At 36.4% G+C, this 19,866-nt stretch overlaps 1 protein-coding gene and 1 pseudogene across 1 annotated transcript in view; one reads left to right on the plus strand and one right to left on the minus strand.

Moving 5' to 3' along the window:
• The window catches only part of LOC149803346 (prestin-like), a 64,213-nt gene that overhangs the window by 28,155 nt on the left and 16,192 nt on the right, over window positions 1–19,866 (minus strand). The window contains exon 2 of the mRNA XM_089951366.1: window positions 479–602. Within this exon, the coding sequence (XP_089807492.1) occupies window positions 479–495 (17 nt within the window). The 5' untranslated portion in view covers window positions 496–602. The remainder of the gene's footprint in view (window positions 1–478; window positions 603–19,866) is intronic.
• On the plus strand, window positions 4,585–4,724 carry LOC149803347 (U2 spliceosomal RNA; annotated as a pseudogene).

Genomic DNA, 19,866 nt, shown 5'->3' on the forward strand with positions numbered 1-19,866 from the left:
TAAAACTTGACCAGTTTCGCACCTAGTCTAAATCGGAATTGGATGTGTTGAGTATAATTTGCGATATCTCATAAAATGAGTGGTGAACTTTAGACATTTTCACTAGTCCCTGTATCTGACACGTCTATATATGCATGCTGCGGTCTATGTCTAACTCTACTGTTCATATATATGCATATATTTATTTCACCCACTGATAGCTTACATTTTTGTATACGACTCAGTACTGTCAATATAAAATGGATGTGGAATGTACCATTAAGCTAACGATTAAGTCAAAGGCATTTCCATCATTTAAAAATTTACACAAAAACTCCAAAATCGGGATTAGTTGCGACCAACCTTTTGTTTAATAAAAGGCTGAACCAATGGATCCTAAGAGAAGCAGGACACAGACTTGAAAATAAATTTAATTATATTGTGATAAACAAAACACCAATTAAATATGTTGAGAGAGAGAGAGAGAGAGAGAGTGTACCTTATACTTGTTTCCATTTTCCTTTATAGCAAATACTGACTTAACTGTAGATAGCTTTATCTGTGTATATAACGTGCAGACACCAGTCAGATCTTCCTTTGCTACCATCAACTTCAGGTCGTCACTAGGTAAAAACATATCGTGTTCATATGAAATCTGTCTCGAAAAACTTTACATCAAGCCAAATAATACTTTCCGTTACGAATGAAAAGTTCGCGACAGAAAACCGTTACCTTATTAATCATCATAAATGAATTATAGTTTATTTTCTTATTTTATTGAATTTAAATTATGTGCTTTTAGAGATCCCTAGAATTTAAAAACAATATTTGGCGTAACTTGAAGATTGTGAGAGATAGAGAGTAAGATAATGAAATAATATGTTCCTGTGGGATTTGTTTTTACTCAGTAGTGTTTGGTGGGTGGGTGTTAGCTCAACAACAGAATATCGAACCTGCATATATGCAGTATTAAATTACACGCCTTCTTAAGAATCAGTGCATGAAAAATTTGAATTTATTTTCGATATTTCTTTCATCGGTTCCAAAGTTGTCGTAACAAAACCAGAATAAAATCAAGTAAAATTATGCCAGGTAACACACGGTTAGTTCACATCCAACAAAAAGCCAACTCAACAGACAGTAAGAATCGAATTAAATGTTACACAAAATCTCTCTAAAATTAATTTATTTTACATTAAAATATGCCTCACATGTTTTTATGCTGTACTGTAGATGTCATACTCAAATACAATGTAATCCTCACAAATCGAAAGTTTGACAAAATCAAGATCATATCCATTCCAAGGGTACCGTACCGGAAAGTCATGACCTTAATAACCTCGTTAAATCACAGAAGAAATGTTTCAACTTCAGTCTTCCATGCAAATGGTCTGCAATAAACTTGTGATGAACGTATCTTTCAATATGGTTTTGATGCATAAAACAGTTCAGTGTAATTTATTAACTATATAGAAAATGTCATCATTGTATACTTTCCACAAAGAGACATCGGTATTTCAGCACAACTAAGCGGTCTACTTGACCCTAAGAATTGTAGGGTCGACATATTTACACACACGCACATAAACACACATGCGTGCGCGCGCGCAATAGCCGTATCAACGCCTTCACTGGTGGTATTTATTTATTATTTTGTTCATTATTTTTTGTTTATATGGAGAAAGTCCCAAAAATATAACAATGAAAACAAAATTAAATAATAATATTGAATTTGTTGTGTAACATGAACTTTCTCCGTCACTTCATGCGTATATAAGATGGATACTATATCTATGTATGACTGACTGACTGACAGGGACAAACAATACGGTCAATCCGATTCGTGCAGTAATAAACTGTTAAGGAAATACTATCGAGCGCCTATTACCAGGGCAAAGTCCAATTTCTTGCTTTCGATTAAATTATTTCCTCCGGGTTTGATTCTACTTTTGTTATGTATTTATTGTTTTCTGATGAGCAATTTTATTTTTTCGTTTCTTCAGAACTTTAGTCTTCTCGTTTTGATTTCGCTGTGACGTATGCTCTGTTGATTGTGCATGCTTACTAAATTATTGGTATCAATGTTTTACAAAACAACTGCACGTGGCCCGACAGCTCATGGTACACTATTTACAACACGTAACAATTATAACTGTTACGTTGTTTGGGTGTGAAGCTGAATAAGCGGCAGATGTAGTTGGATTCTACTGAGGTGATTACTTTGATCTTCATAATACACAAGACACAATGGGTTACATACAAATGTAAAGATATAACAGTAACTGATGAATATAGTATGTGTTTAATGTGCGAAAACGAAGAGTTCTTTTAATTTTAATGGAAAAAAAACGGGTGAGTAAAACAATATACGCTGGGTAGACAGATAATGTAACGCCTCGACTGGGATTTCCTTGTCTCGGTGCAAAACCCAGCATAGATTATATTACTCTCATTTTCACTATGGCTTCTTCTTTTAATCTCCTTCAGCTGAATAAAGTTCAACACTCATCCGTGTTTGTACAATTATGAAAGAGCGAAATTCGGTGGTGTATTGCATTTTTAATATATGTCTCAAGTAAAAGTATTTGAAGAATTCCTAGACAGTCAACTATTTGATAAAACAAGCCGACAGTTATTAGAAACACAGCTATAGATTGATAAAAAGAGGAAAAATGCGCGGACGGACGAAGAGATAAAAAGACAGACGGGTCCGCAAAGAGCGAATAGATAATGGGCATCTAGCGAATGGATGGATGAAAGAACTGACAGACAGACAAACTTATAATCAACAAAATGATGGAAGGACGTACAGAAAGGTGAGTGAGCATAATAATCGCAGGGCCCTAACACAGACAAACGGATGGTCATAATTAGAGGGAAAACAGACTAAAAACGCACAGACCAGTGACTATCGTTTTGGACAGGTAATGAAGATGTCCAATGTATTATTGGACGGAAGCAACGGAGGAATTACCAATAATTGTATTGCATTCTTATAGATAAGCAAGACACCAGTTAAAGTGTCTATCAGACAACAAACACTCGCATAGATCGAACACAGTGTGACAAATTTTGCGCACATTCATTCATTTTTGTAATAGCGGAAACCTGATAATGCCTAATACACGAAATATGAAGAGGTAGACGTATCAATACAGTACATCCGAAACACATTTCCAATGTGCTGTCGAGGTAAATTTACTACCTTGACCAAGCTATAGTCGACTCTTTTATTTAAATGACCATTCGTTGTCCATATCGCTCTCCCCTTCTGCACCCAACACCCCTCCCTTCGCCCGGAGGCATTTCACATTAAATCTGGACTGGTGTTGCCGTCTCAATGTAGTTGTTGCTGTCTTCTTTCCTTACTCGTTTCAAAAGCGACCAATAGAAACTGAAAATACTTAATCGTAATATGCGGGATAATTATTAACTATTCAGTTCAAATTAATCATATTATCAAAATACAATAGTGCTAAACAAAAATATTTGGTGAAAATTCATACAGACGAATGGGTACACAAATCGTGACCATGTTCTTATGGTCTTAAACGAAGTAATAGAAAAGAACAAAAGTCAACATGTTTTGTAATATTCAACAAATAAGGACTAGGTACTCAAGAGCTCTGTAATGGCTTCAGAAAATATCCAAAATATATTTTCTTTATTTTAGAAGGCTTTTAATGTATTTTATACAGACATACCTCTGTCTTTCAAAATATATTGTATTTTTCATATTTATCACGTGCGATGACAACAGCGGCCGCGCGTGAGGCGTAGAATGTGTGTGTGTGTGTGTGTGTGTTATTTTGAATTTTAACGTAGCTTTAACAATTTTTCAGTTCTATCGCTACGATGTCTGCAGTGTGGCAGTTTATAGTATGTCTAGCACTGGTGCATCATGCCGCAGACATGTGGCATGATGTCCCACCCAGTCACATTACCCTGACAACAGGCCGACCAGTCCTAACACTAACCTCTTAATGCTGAGCGCCAAGCGAGGCAGCTGTAAATACATTTTTATGAGACTTTGGTATGACTCGGCTGGGGATTGAACCCACGACCTCCCGCATCCGAGGTGGACGCTTTACTCACTAGGCCACCGGATCGAAAAACGTGAAAAGTACAGCTGTCTGCGATGTACTTATACAAATTAAACTATCCCGACAATCATGAAACAAAATGACGCTCTCGGGTAATTTCCTTCTTTGATAAGCTGAAATCTCTGGAAACTGTACGTTGTTTCAATCATGCTGGCTTCGTTAATTGTAAAGAAAATGGTTTGAATCTATGCCGATATTCCTGATGAACGGGTATTGATGTTATATATATATATATATATATATATATATATATATATATATATATATATATATATATATATATATATATATATATATATAATCGGTATTTGTAATTGTCTATTACTGGTAAATTAACAGCTCATAGAAGTAACACAATTTATTTAAAACATGTCCAAGAAACGCATATTGAACCTAATATCGTCATTATGAATTATTTTTTTAAAAACCGGATCAGTTATATATTCTCAAAACATGAATAATACCAACATGTATGCTTTTATAGCAGCAACAGTTTACAAGGATCGCTTCTCGGCCTTTTGGCTAAAATCAAAGTGTAGTATCGGTTCTTATCTTTCGATCGGATAGGAGAGATGATGTAATGTTGATTCGACGTCAATTCGTAAAAATATATTTTTGCTGATGTTTTCTTTCTCACCATTCGAGCTGACTGAAATCTTAGGCGGCGTTATACCCTTTGGATATCGGAGACAGCTGGTATAGCTTTCTCTGACATCATCGGAAGGAGGGACACAATTCCCCATTGATCGTTTTGCTCTTGTCAGTAGAGAAAATTCGCAATACACGTGGCGAAGGCATCAAATATTTGGCCCGACCCATTGTTGATATTCGTGCATACAGGCTGCCTTTATACTTCTCGGATGAGATCATCCCATAAGTGCTTAAAGAATCTTGGCTAATTCTGAGTAATGAAAAGAAAATACTTTTCTTATGTTACGTGTTTAGGCTAGAATAAACAGTAACACAAGAAAGAGTGTAAACAATAAGCTTTAAAAATTATATAATTTATTTCCCTGGAAAATTCTGTAAAAAATTAAAAAATATGAACTTACGGTTTTAAGAATCAAATCCGAAAGTAAGCCAAGAATAATCGACGAATAAAATTTTTGAAGTCTTAATAACAAAATGTTCTAATGATTTCAAGTTCGAAGAATCCAAGATGGAAGACGATGATGTATGCTGTAATCTATAGTGTTGAAGTCTACTGTTCCTTGTAGTACATCATGCTGGCTTCATATTATCACGCCGGTTTTGGAAATCAGAATAAAGTTTTATAAAAGCTGTCTTTGTTCAGGAATTTCACATGAGCATATGTATTTTCCAGGAAAAAAAAGAATTAATCCTTTTGAATCCAAGTAATTTGAAATAACTCCAAACAACACAACACCTTCCAATTTAAAGGAAAAAGCCCAACTAATGAGAATATCTCTCTAAAACAAAGGTTACATCGTATTCTAAACGCAAAAAGGGGGTCAAGTGATTATGTTCCAGAAAATCGTCGAAATTATTTACTTGTTAAAGATCGCGTACAGCCAGTGTGGCCCTGACGAAAACCAATCATTTTACTCTAAGAAATAAAATTGTAAAATTTTGTTTAAATTAGAAGTCCCATTATGACCTCGACAACAACCAATCTTTTTAAAATAAAAATAGAACTTATTTGCGTGGTTGCTACTAATTTTGAATCAAGGTCAGGAGCTAGGTCAACACCTGGTGTTTACTTAAACGAACAGTCAAGGTCAAACTCTTTTCTGGAAAAAGTGTCATCTCTAGTGAATGAATTTACATTACAACAGCATGTAATGAAGAAGAAAAACAACAACTGACAAACAAACAATTAAATAAAAAAATATATATATTAAATCAAAAATAATTAAATCAAATATAGATAACACTTTGCTTTCCCACAATACCAAACTCGAAAATGGCACTCGAATGGTAAAATTGGAAACTACAGTAATCGAGTCATGACGGGCGCAACGCACATTTAATTTTTCATTATTGACTTGAGAGATCATGCTCACAGTGAAAGAACCCACAAAACCTTTGTGCCCGAAGTGCGGGAAACCGGGGACCTTCGAAAGGACTGCCCTCAGAGGCCCCCTTCATATGCAACTGTGGCAGCTTCAACGAGGTCCGGAGCTACATAGCCGTACCCCTCAAGCCCAGAAAGCTGCCACGCACCAGCGCCAGTACCTAGGAAAAACGCAGAAGCGCCACCAACAAAGAACCCAACCACCTCTACACGCCAGGCCCCAGTTGAATCCTCCCCGGTTGATACTGCCCCTCCTTAGGCGGAGCATACCTCTGACCACGATATTACCCTCACCCCCACTTCCACGTTCGAGTCAGGGAACAAAAGGGACATTGACCTAGACGCCTACGTGGCACATTGTAACAAAAAAACCGCTCCAAGCCAAACACCAGTGTCGGCGAAGAGAGCATCGGCGAAGAGAGCAACATTGAGATGGACTGTGTCGCCTAGCCCCGTGTCTTAACATTTCAGACCTTGGAATTCATACGGACAAGAAGGAGGAATACGAACACGAAAATAGCAAGAACTAGCCCACGGACAACGCACATGGCACACGGACAATTAGAAACCACAGGTATGTATGACAGGTAAATTGTAAGCGACGATACGAGACTCTGTTGTATATACATGGTAGCCACAAACATTATGCTTTCATGCTCTTTAATGAGTAATATGTACAATTATTTTCGGTCACACCCAAGAGGGTATACCTTTCTCTCCTTTCTCCCTCTCTCTCGTATCCTTTGTATTCTCATAAAACTTTCCTTCTCCCGTCGTGCTAGAACTTGCTACATTCTTTCTCATTCATGTGCACATTTGGCCTTGAGATAATGAAAAGACTTCAAAAAATTAACATCCTTACTTTAAAATGCAAAGGGCTCCGCATGAACGCATATAGTAAACTACATGAAATCAATTTCATAGTCAGATCTAATAACATTTCATTACCACAAGTAAATGAGATTCAAAAACCATTACGCTGACACAATACTATCTGAAGTTTGGCCCAAACCGATCTTGCATAGTGGTACAAAACTTTAACACCCATATTGAATTTTTAAAATTTGACAACGACTTTGACGGTAGACTAATTTTCCAAAAGCTTGCATTTAATGATTTTCCGTACCGCGTTACTAATATATATGCTCGATTTCAGACTACGGCTAAAATGAATTCCCCAGCATTGTATATCAGGACTACATAACACCACGGTGGCTGAAGATTTCAACTGTGTAATAAACCCGAAATTAAACTGAATAGGTATCTTACATCCACCTAGCGATTAGAAATTTGAAAGGGATGATATCCGATTTCCATATCTTTGATACCTTAAGCAAACTGTATCCTTCATTACGAAAATACAAATGGTACAAATTTTATAACGATCCATCCATTGCTACACTAGCAAGCTAGATGGACAAAATTTATACATCACAAACGATACCAGATCTCATTTTAGATACACAAATTGTATATTTTCCGAGTCAGACCACGACTCGGTGTTCCTGTCCTATGCATGTAATTCCTCTATTACTAGTGGAAATACAATAACTCGCGCCTAAAACACACCACACCACAAGGTCTCATCACCGAACTGTGCAAGAAAAAAATTCGTTCTTACAAATTTACCCTGGAATTTTGGGATGAATTAAAAGTTAAAATTAAAGAAGAGGTCATAAGATATTCGCGAAAACATGCACCACTTAAATACGCAGAAAAAAAAACTTTTAACGAAAGAATAAAATTTTTGAGGCATGAATATGATTTTTAAAAAATAGACCAGAATGTTTAGAACTACACGAATTATCTTTGAGAATGAAGGAAATACAAACGGTGTTTTATTAGGGATCAGTTATTAGAAGTAAAGCAAAACATTTAGATAACAATGAACAACCTATCAAATTCCTTTTTCAAACGGAAAATAAAGGAGGGGAGAAAAAGTGTATCGATGAAATTGAAAACAATACTACTTTATACAAAAATAGTTCTGACATATTACAATATTTCAAGACGTTTTACTTACAATTATATACGAATTAACCTGTTGATGAAAATGTATTCGACACATTCCTCAAAAATTTACCACTCTTAACCGAAGATGACAACAAACTCCTCACAGGACCAATCACCAAATATGAGGTGTGGAAATCGATTAAAGGCATGGAAAACAAATAATCACCAGGACCTGACTGACTGTTTAAAGAGTTTTACACATTTTTTTTTTATTTTCGGCGACGCACTGAGTAAATTTTTACATGATATTTGATTTGAATACATTATTTAGCTATCACAAACTCTTGTGTTATTATCCTCTGTAAGGACCCTCACAATGCAACAAATACCAAACTTGCAGAGTCAAAAAACGCTCAGTTTAAGACAATGTCCACCTAATTCGAAACATCTGAGCCTACAAAGAACAGAATGACTTGTCATGCGCTTTCATAGGTCTCGATCAGGAAAACGCTTTCGATAGGTTAGTTATACTTTCATGACGAAAACATTTTAATCCTTTGGGTTTCATTCAGAATTTATCAAATGGGTTTCTGTATTTTATAATACTATCTTTTCGTCCGTTATCGTTAATAATTAAATATCTCAACCATTTCTAATTCTACGGGGAGCAAGACAAGGTAGTATTCTCTCCCCCACCCCCGTTATACGTAATAGTGTATGAACCATTCGCCGTCAGAATCCATGATGACAGTGATATTATAGGCATACATGTTCCATGTGCAAAATAAACCTATAAGATCTCGCTCTATGTGGACGATAGCACAAGTTTCTGTTGCACAGACAAATCCATTGAAAAACACCTCATTTGGGCAAAATGATATGGAAGAAAAAAAAAACAACAACACCAGGAGCAGAAATAAATTTCGGTGTATCAAACGGAATGTTTAGTGGCAATTGGCGAAGCCACACTGATTAGCCTTTCCAAATATCATGGATTTACAGACAAAAAAATTAGTTGGTTTTCTTTTCGGCAACAGGTCAATCAATACAAGACGATCACTGGAACAAAAAAAAAATCCTTAAACTTCAAAGGACTTTACTTTTTTGCAAGCGTAAGAAGTTATCCTTTTTTTCGAAATATAACATCGTCAAACTTTTAGCATGCATTAAAATTTGGTACACTGCAACCGTAATGTATTTGTCCAAGCATTATAATACTGTGATTAACAGAAATATATTTGCATTCATCTGGAATTCCAAGTTTGAACCCCTGACTAGAGCGAATAGTTATAACCACTATAAAGAGGGTAGCCTCGATATCCTTTACATAGAATGCAACATAAGAGGTCTCCGAATTCAGCACAGTCAAAACTATTAAATGACAATTGCTCCGCAAAATGGAAACTGTTGCACGATTCTGGATCGGACTACAATTGAGAATATTTAACCCAAACATAAGCGTAAGTAAATATTCTGACGCTCTATACGCTCCAAAACCTCATGCATAGTGCATGACCATTTTCAAAGACTTCACAGAAAATACAGAGGATTCACCTTTGGCGCAGTACCTACTAAGACCTCACATCAATTACACCTGAAACAATTGTTTTAAAACCAAAGATCAACGGATTATATGACATTGACTTCGGTAGCGTGTGGAGCAATCTACAAAATACGTTATTTCATCACAATCACAAGAGACGTGTGTTTTTAAAGTCAAATATGAAAATGCCCCTAAAACTATTTTTGCAATCCAAACCATGCACTTTCTGCTGTGAAATTAAAATCATATCCCACTTATTTTTCGAATGCAAGTTAATACACCCGTTGTGACATCTTGTAATCTCGTGGCTTAAGAAACCGTAAAGAAACAATTTCAACACATTTTACTCTTTCTTAAAATTTGGTCTCCTACCTAAAGAGGCTTCTTTCTCGGAGCCCAGTTTTAGAATTCCTGCCTCCTCCTAGCAGCGGAGTGTAAATATATAATCCGGTTCAATGTGTTAGATCGTACTATCATAAAGAAACAATAACTACAAACTCACTTTTATTCTTCTTTCTCTCAAGATGAAAATGCCGCATAAGAGCAGATTTTCATAGATACACCCTTGTCGATTTCTTAGAAAAATGATATTTGCATGGATTTTCCGCCCCTAGATATTTTTGAAATTAGTTATAGACCTAGACACTTAACCAATTTCCACCCCATCCTCATGCAAAACTGCAATTAAAATTCTCAGATCGGCATCGATATGACAAACAAAACTCTGCCCCCAGTAAAGCTCATTTCATCCCCGCATTGTAGCCTTTTGTTTCTACTAACAACTAGGCGGCACCTGAATGTTTGAACAAATGCTACAGACAGTGGAGCGCCTCCAAGAAGTATAATGTACCAAATCTGGCTTCTGTAGGGTCTCCTAATGAACACTAAAATACCCTTTAAGGCCTCACTGGATAGTTTCATATTTTGACATCTAAGTTTTAAGGTAGAAGGCGTGAACCTAATTATTTTAAACCTACCATTTATAATTTCACGCAGAAGCTAAATCTGAAATGTGGTTTAGATTTACTTTGAGTTAGGCTTGAAAATGGGCTGGCTTGTTTGGTGACAGCCTATCACAGTTAGTCTAGCATTGGATATCAAATGCGTAACTTGGGCTGCAAATAAGCAGCCTACTTGGCTTACGTATGTACGTATTTTTGCTACAGAGGTAAATATCTAAAAATCGAGATGGTTGAGGGGTGATGAAAAATATGCTAATTTATTATAGTACTAGTGAACTTTATTCATGCATAACGCACATACTGATTCTTTTAGCTGCCTTGTCACAGGAAAATATTCAAAATGGCTCTTTGGCGTCAAAATTGAATGCAAGAAAGAGGGGATGGTGGCTGTGTTGGTTCAGTATAAAAGCCACCAGTTGTATAAGGAATTAACCTGATTGCCGCGGTCAAAATCTCACATGCATGCTTTCTACAAAATCATTAGTTTGTTTTTATTTGTAGGTTCAGCGAAAAAATGTATTCTCATTTTTCTGTAACTGGTCATTGTCGGATGAAAATTCACCAGATAAACTGTCCAGTGAGACCTAAGGTGTGTTCACGCAGCCATCTTAGGAATGAATAATTGATAGTGTTGTTATGTACATTACATTAAATTCTGGTATATCGTATGATACTATACTATAATCTACTCTGTCCTATTACATTATGTTGTAATACATTATATTTCGTTAAATTATATTACATGTCTCAAATATACTATTTCTGTCACACATTTATCTGTCCCATGTGGCTAAATAGTCGTACGCACCCACATCGAAAACCACAACATTTATGCTTAAAGAACATGTATGTGTTTCTATATTCATAAGCGAAATAATGTGTATTCAATATTTTTCGTTTTACTTTTTGTTCTTTCATTTCACAGAGAAATGAAATACCATAATATGCGTCTTATTGTCAATAATGAATAAAAAATATGAGAAACAAAATGTTTTGACATACGCTTGCAGCAGCCGATTCTTATGTTACCATGTCAATCAATTGTTTCCATTCTAGCCATTGCACATCTCCATTCTGCAGTGCCTTGCACACACACCTACTTCTACTGAGATTCTTTATACACCGTGTTGAATATCGTGTCAATCGATTGTATTTATCCAGTTAATTTTGTAACTCCCATTTAGTCTTGAAATACCGTATAGGTCGATATTTTAGTTATCATGTCAAGTAATAGTACTTCTTCCAGTCATTTTACATCCCATGTTTGTATTCCCTTGCGCACATCAATTTTTATGTTTCACCCATTTGTTTTTACAATACTGTATTGTATATAATGAGTGCACGCCTGCACAAGAGATATTTGTGATATATAAATACTGAATAAAAAACTATTAAAATAAACAAAAGAAGATATATAAATTTTTATCAAAATTATCATACCCTAAAATGAGTAAAGTATTAATTAAATGCATTCATACTTTATACGACGCACATATTCTTTTGAAACCATGGAAACACTGTTGAGTGTTGAAATAATTCCTAGAGGTGTTGATTTGCAGACAATCCAGTTTGGGGTTTCGGCTATATTTGTCTGCGGTCAAATCCAAAATGTCATTGACTAATTCATTATAATTCCAAATAAATGCTTTAGTTCAAGAATATTTATGAAGCACATTGTAATTCCTGTGAATAATAATTTGAAGAAAAATATCCGCCCAAATCAAAACCTAAATACAAGATTTCGCTTCTGATGTTAAGGCAGGAATGAGTAATTTTCCAGGTAAAGAACATAAATATAAAAGTTAAAACACAATAATAGATTCCGGATGTATGTCAGTCTACTCTCTAGAACAATCAAGGTTGTCAACAACTTTACGAATTTCCAAGTGAAAAAAACTTAATATAATTATGTATATCTATAGTATGCATTCATACCTATCTTTTAATTAGTGAACTAAGCTTTCTTGCCCCAACCGGTGCCCGTAAAAGCTTCTATTTTAAGTTATTTGTTTCTCTCCTCCAAACACTAGTTTGGTAAATTGCTGAAGTGTTTGCTTGATTGGTAAACAACTCCATTTAGCCATGCAGAAGACGTGGTTGCGTCCCTTGATAAAGTAGTTCCTAGAGCAGGGGTGCACAACCTTTTTCGGCCAAGGGCCAGACTGCATTTTCTAAGACCACTAGAGGGCCGCAAACACGACGTTACATGTTATACACACCAGTGACTTGGTAAACGAAATTAAAGTTAATAAACGAGTTAGATTTAAGCTCTGTGTCAGGTTGTATAGGTCGCAAATTTGTTAGTAGAACATGGATTTCTAATTACTGTAATATAATTACTGTTCACTGGCCAGATTTCTGTGTTGTTTTAATTTGCCGTGAGGGCCGGACAGAACACGTTCACGGGCCGGATCCAGCCCTCGGGCCGGGGGTTGTGCACCCTTGTCCTAGAGCGTGTACACCATGACCGAGACGACCTGACTGAGACGACTGGACTGAGATAGGAAACGTTAGATTAGCAAAGAAGCACGATTACTCAGTCGCATAGGTGAGAAAGATCTATACATGAAAATATATTTTTGATTAGATTTTAGGGCCGTTTACAAGCTATATTGATTCTAATCCTGTCCACAATTAATTAAAAAATTAATGTTCATAATAAAATAGAAATCGTATCGTAAAGGCTTATATTGTACCATTAATACAAATAATCTTTATGTACATGCTAAAACTTTTCATAGACAAGAAAATCATCCTGTTCAGTTGCAAAACAAAAACAGGAAGCTACTGAGACAATGAGAAATGCTACAAATCTGATACTTTCTTAGAATTTGATTTCGTATGAAAACGATCTGATCATTGTTGTTACTTGTATAATTATTATTGAGCATTTCTTGTGTGTGTGTGTGTGTGTGTGTGTGTGTGCGTGCGTGTGTGTGTGTGATTTGGATTTTTAACATTGCTTTAACAAGTTTTCAGTCATATTGCTCTGATGTCTGCAGTGTGGCAGATTTTAGTGATGTCTAGCAATGGGGCATCGTGCCGCAGACATGTAGCATGATGTCCCACCCAGTCACATTATCCTGACACAAGGCCGACCAGTCCTAACACTAACCTCTTAAAGCTGAGCGCCAAGCGAGGCAGCTGTTAGCACCATTTCTATAAGTATTTGGAATGACTCGGCCGAAATCGAACCCGCGACCTTCCTGCATCCGAGGCGGAACGGTAAGTATTTACTGAGGAGGCTGCGAATGTTATTTGGAAAACTCAGTCTGCCCAACGTGTCGGTACATATATTTTACTGTTGCGGCAATCTGAACTGGATTAAACACGCGGATCTGTCTTTCATTCGAATTTATAAAACTTCATGATTCAAGACTTATCCTAAAACCTGAGTGAATTTTTAGCCGTCTCAGTGGATGGAGGAAAAGGAAATGATCAATCTTTTGAACGTTTACTTGAATTACTGTCATCTTATCTTTAACAGTTTCAACAAATACAAATACCAAAACAGCTGGAAAACATTTGCTTCACGATATCTGTAATTCTAGCTGTATAAAATTAGCTGTAATGTCATATCCAAATATAAGTTTCCAGATGGGTATTTGAAACGTTAAGTATAGAAAATGTAAAGTTGCTTTATAAGCTAGTTTAGTAAAATTACTAATGAATGATACAACCAGTTTTCATGGAGATATATCATTACTGAGATGTTACGACCATTGGAAGGACTATTCTGTATTTAAATATAATTATGACGAAACACAAATCAGATGTAGAAAACAAAGACCAGTGTTGTATAAGAACATAATGCAGTTGTGGTGCAAACTCGTTGATTCTTTCAATTTTAGTCGCATAAAGGACCATATGTATGGAACATTTCAAACATATAGTAGTAAACGATTGCCTTTTCTTTCCTTGAAAGAGGAATGCGCAAGTAGAATTAAAAGATATCAAAATACACCTTAAACATTCTTGAATTTTAATGAGATGGGTATAATAACATTGAATATTACTTGCTGCTTTCAGGAAATATAGTATATTAACAGCATATACACTAACCGTTGGATTAGAAAATGGAAATATATTAAAAATGATAGACTATGCACCGTCTATACTCGTGAAAAAGTCGGGTCCAAGTGCAAAGAACATATACACTAAGATGCCATCCCATAATGCACCAGCAGATTAGGTTCTATGCATATTGAGTTGGACCTGGCTTACAGGCGAATATATACAGTACATGTTATAGCACAAACAACACGCTAATATATACAGTACATGTTATAGCACAAACAGCTAAGTCAATAGCAGCTGAAATTAAGGCTCATACGAAATGCAGCGACCAAAAACAAATTTTTTATTTAGCTGTAAAATAACCGAGACATCCCTCTGTAATTTTTGCATTATACACGAAGACGTTTGTACTCTTTCAATTATTTTTACATCTCTTTCGGATTCAAAGTCTTAAAATCAGGAGTTTGAATTATATATTGATACATGCAAACAGGGATTGAGAAATATACTTCATTTTTCATAAACAAAATGGTAGCACTGAATGACAAGTGGAATATTTAAGATGATCTAAATGATTGTTAGTCATATCACAAAAGTTTATTAAAAACAGATTCTGCCTGAGCAGCAGAGAGGGCGAACAACCTCTAACTGACTCACTCGTTATTCGCAAATGTAAGCCTTCCTGGAAATCGTAAAAAAAGGGATTGCAAACTGAGTGCCAAATATGAGGTTTCACCCTCTCTGCTGCTATTAATTAAAAATTGTTTTATCAAATAATGGTTCATCCGGAATCTTATACTGCCCGGTTAGCTCGAGAACGATTAGAAGCAATTAAGAAATTTCTCCCTGTGAGAGATTCTTTTAGAGAAAACCTGCAAGCGAGACAGCAAGCACAAGTTGAATGCGCAAAAGGTACACAACAGTTATTTAAACCCGTCACAAAAGTTACTGAAAGAGTTGCAACAGCTACTGAAAGTCTTCTACCATCAGTCAAACAAACCGCTGAGCAAATTGCAAAGATAGCTGCAGTTCAACCTCAACTTGAAGATGAAGGTGAAGAAACACTTGAAGGTGCTGTTGGTAAAAAACGAAAACAAGAAAAGGGAGGAATTGATTTTAGGGAGAAATTTACTAAAAAAGGTATACAAGAAATTCAAAAATATAAATTGAAAACTAGACAGGATAAGTCCAAGTTTAGTGAGTTTGCTGCCGAACGTTTTCCTTTCAGAGATCAATTTTTAAAACCTGAATACGTTAAGAAAGTAAACAGTGACGCATGGAACGATTGGGTGTTTAAAATAAATCAAAATGTTGATCAAATAGACAAAGAAAATATGGATTATAAAATTTATTCAGAAGGAGCAAAAAGTCATAATAAAACACTAAAATAACAAAGAGAGCAAGAAAGGGAACAAAAATAAAAGGAAAGGGAACAAAAACGACAACAAAAAGAAAAGGAAAAGGAACAAAAAACGAGAAGAACAACAAAAACGACGACAAGAACGACAACAAAAAACTTCCCAGCAAGACCCTTTCAATCAACTTCCTCCTCCATTGCAACAAACGGAAACAGATGAAGACTTTTATAAACTATATGGAGAACATACAGAAGAAGAATTTCACGATGAGCCTGACATTGGTGCTACTGGTAGTGGTTTGGGATGTGGTCTTGTTACTTGTCCTAACAATATTCTCAATGACGTGCAACGGCTAGAAGTTCTCATAGGAGGAGCGCGTGCTGGAAATAACTCACCAGAAATAATTAATGAAGCAGCTGATATTTGTCAGGTGGTATCATGGATATTGGCGTTTATTGAGAACTTATTGATGAACTCGTTGATGATTACAATGATTAGATAAATGGCAAGTAAAATAAGATAATCATACACAATAGTCAGCGTGGACCTGTAATGGTCAGAGTGGTGAACTCACGATTACCTACCTTCAGAGCGATTTATGGAGATGGACTTGGTGATGTTGTTCAGGGATTATTCAGAAGGTTAGTTCCAAAAGTAGCGCCTGTTGCAAAACAATTATCTATGAAAGCTATTGATGTTGTTCGTGAAAAAGTTCCTGATGCAATCGTCAACGTTGCTGGTAAGGCATTCTCGGCAATCAAAGAAAGACTAGCACGATTAATACGACGAAAATCACAGCTACCAGTGAAATTACCAAGTACTGAAGTTATGCCTGCAAATGTCAGTAAAATAATAAATCAAGCTGCAAATCAGAAACTGGCAGCGCTAGCAGATCAAGGACTCGGTGAAGCAGGGTATAACGTTTAAAGTTTAATATCAGGAAGCGGAGTTTCCCGAAGAAGCTATTCACGTGTTAGACGAAAAAAATTATAATAAAAATGTTTAAGCTCGTACCCGACACAGCATTTGACATGGACGCACCTGTCCTTAAGGTCGAAAGTGTACGTGATTATCAATTTTATTCTTATAACGCACGCGTACCCAACGAACGAGGAAGAAGAGAATTACAAGTCCATGATATAAGCATATACTTTTTGCCCGCCGAGGCTTTTATCGAGGTAGAAGGTGAAATTATAAGAACAGATGATACTGTATACGACTCAGACGATCAAGTTGGCTTTGTCAACAACGGTATCATGACGCTGTTTGAGAGCGCTAGTTATTTGATTGATGGAGACAACATCGAAACAATTCATCAAAATGTTGACGTTGCTACAACAATAATAGGACTAGCAAGATATTCTGATGATTATACAAAATCAGCAGGTCCTACAATGATGTTTTACAAAGACAATTTTGATCTCCCAGACAGCAAACCGTATAATATAAGACAACCAAGAAATTTTGCTGGAACCGCTGACGCTGATGTGGAGACGGTGGTCATAAATGGCAATTCAGATTTCAACTTAGGGTTTTCAGCACGTCGATCAATGTTGGAAGGAAATCGTAGAAATGTTTCATGCGCGATTCCACTGTCGCATAGCATTGGATTATGCAGAAATGTTAGAAAAGTTATCTTTGGAGCTAAAGACACAGTTGCTCTTGTGAGAAGGGATACCGACAACAACGCGCTCTGGATGCCTGCTGAAACTGATGCTGGTAAAGTAATACTAACAAAATTATCACTATGGATGCCGGTAATGACTCCATCGCTTGCAAAAGAACAGCGATTACTTTCTTTCATGGACACAGGTGGTAGGTCTCTGTTGTCCTGGTTGACAACAACCACAGATAGTACCCAAAGTAACATTAACGGGGAATTTACATGGCATATAGCATCATAGAAAAATGTTTATGCACCACGACATATATGTATTGCTTTTCAAAATTATAATCGATTAAACTCGCAAACTCATTCCCATATGATATTTGACCAACTTGGTGTTACTGAGGTTTCTTTGCGGACAAACGGACAACAAGAACCAACAGTAAGCATAAAACTGGATTTTGCTCAAAATCATATAGCACGTGCATGCCATCGGTTAATGATGTTTATGGGACGTGATCAAAACGTAGATACTGGATTACAGATCTCACAGCATGATTTTAGAAATCTGTATCCGATTTATTACTTTTCACTAGAGGATCTTGATTTATCCAAACAGTCTGTCGTTGATATACACTTCAACGCCAGAACAAATACAGGTGGCGGTGTTGATTACAGAGTAATCGCGGTTATACTCAGCGACAAAGCAATGTTACTTGAAGGTGGAAGTGGTCAAAAGAGAGTCGTAAATGCACCAGTGGAAACTCTTTAATCCACGTTATTTAGAAACACGAGTATTTTATAAAAATGTCTTACCATCATGCTAGTGTTAGTCTGACTCCTGGTCAGATCAAGAAATTACAATCCGCGTCGACGAAAAAATGTGGGACCACAATAACGCTAAAGCACAATCAAATCACAGGCGGTGAAAATAAACTATCATTGACAGAGCGCCAACTTAAACATATTAATGATGCTAAACAATCCAAGACTGGAATAAGATTTAAACTTTCTGCTTATGCTATCAACAACATGGTTAAAACGGGAGGAATATTCCCACTTCTTGCGGCAATACCAGCATTGATTGCTGCTGATGCTCCAGCTGTTGCAAAAGCTGCTGCGTTAGGTGCTGTTGGAACCACCACTGGAATGGCATTAAAAAAGCAACGGAAAAGGGATTGAGACTTCCGGGAACTTATCTAGGAAAAGGTCTGAGACTTCCGGGAACTTATCTACGTTGAATTCACAATGGGGTTTTACACCAATGTCAAATTTTGATTTAATCGATGCGGCTAAACAACTCAAAATAAAAAACTTCAGAGGGTTTTTTATGCGAGATCAATTACCACAACAACCAAACTACACTGAAACGGGTATTATTAATCTCGATAACAGCACTGGACCTGGAACTCACTGGGTATCGTACGCGATCGACCCTCGTGGGATTGTTTATTTTGACTTGTACGGGTTAGCTCCACCGCAGGAATTTATCAAGTATGTCAAACAGTCAGGGATCCCAGTTTGGTATTCAACGCTACCAACACAAAAATTAACCGATCCTCCAATATACGGCCGTGAAGCAATTGCGGTGCTCGATTCTATATCAAAATCGTCGTTACCACCTCACAAAGCTGTGCATGATTATACAAGTCAGCGTTGGAAATCCACGATTTGAACAAAAAATGAAATGAATAATGGTTGATATTTACGGAAGATCTCGTAGTGATATTAGCACAAAAAAATCTGACACAGACTTATCAAAATACGTGGCCAAAGACGATCTTAATGATCTCATGAACCTGACTGGAGTTGACCGGGATGAGGTTGTTGTTTTTCATGACCGATTTGGCAGCCTAAAAACCAGCAACATCAACTTGAATGATATAGTTCGACGAGTAATCGGTGCGGTCACGGATAACATCCCTGTGTTTACTGACGGCGGTAGAATCAGAGATTCAAGTATATCGTTTACAACCATCAGAAATGAAATCGCTAATCGTTTAAAGAATACTGGTGACACAATGACAGGTGAACTCAGCATGAGCGGAAATAAAATAGTAACGCTCGGAGACCCAACATCCGACGAAGACGCGGCAACAAAAAAATATGTTGACGTTAACTAAAGCACCGTAGATAATAAATTATCCACGTTACGGGCCGAGTATGACGTTCATGTGAGTATGTTCACGAATCTTCGTAGAAATTTTAGAAAAATTGATGAAATCGCAGATAATTTCTTTGGCACTCCGTTGACCGCTGACATGAAACTCTCTGATATCAAGACAAACATTGATACAATTAAGAAAACAC

The sequence above is a fragment of the Sinohyriopsis cumingii genome, chromosome 3 (assembly GCF_028554795.1).
Source record: "Sinohyriopsis cumingii isolate HCF-2022 chromosome 3, ASM2855479v2, whole genome shotgun sequence".
NCBI classification, from domain to species: Eukaryota; Metazoa; Mollusca; class Bivalvia; order Unionida; family Unionidae; genus Sinohyriopsis; species Sinohyriopsis cumingii.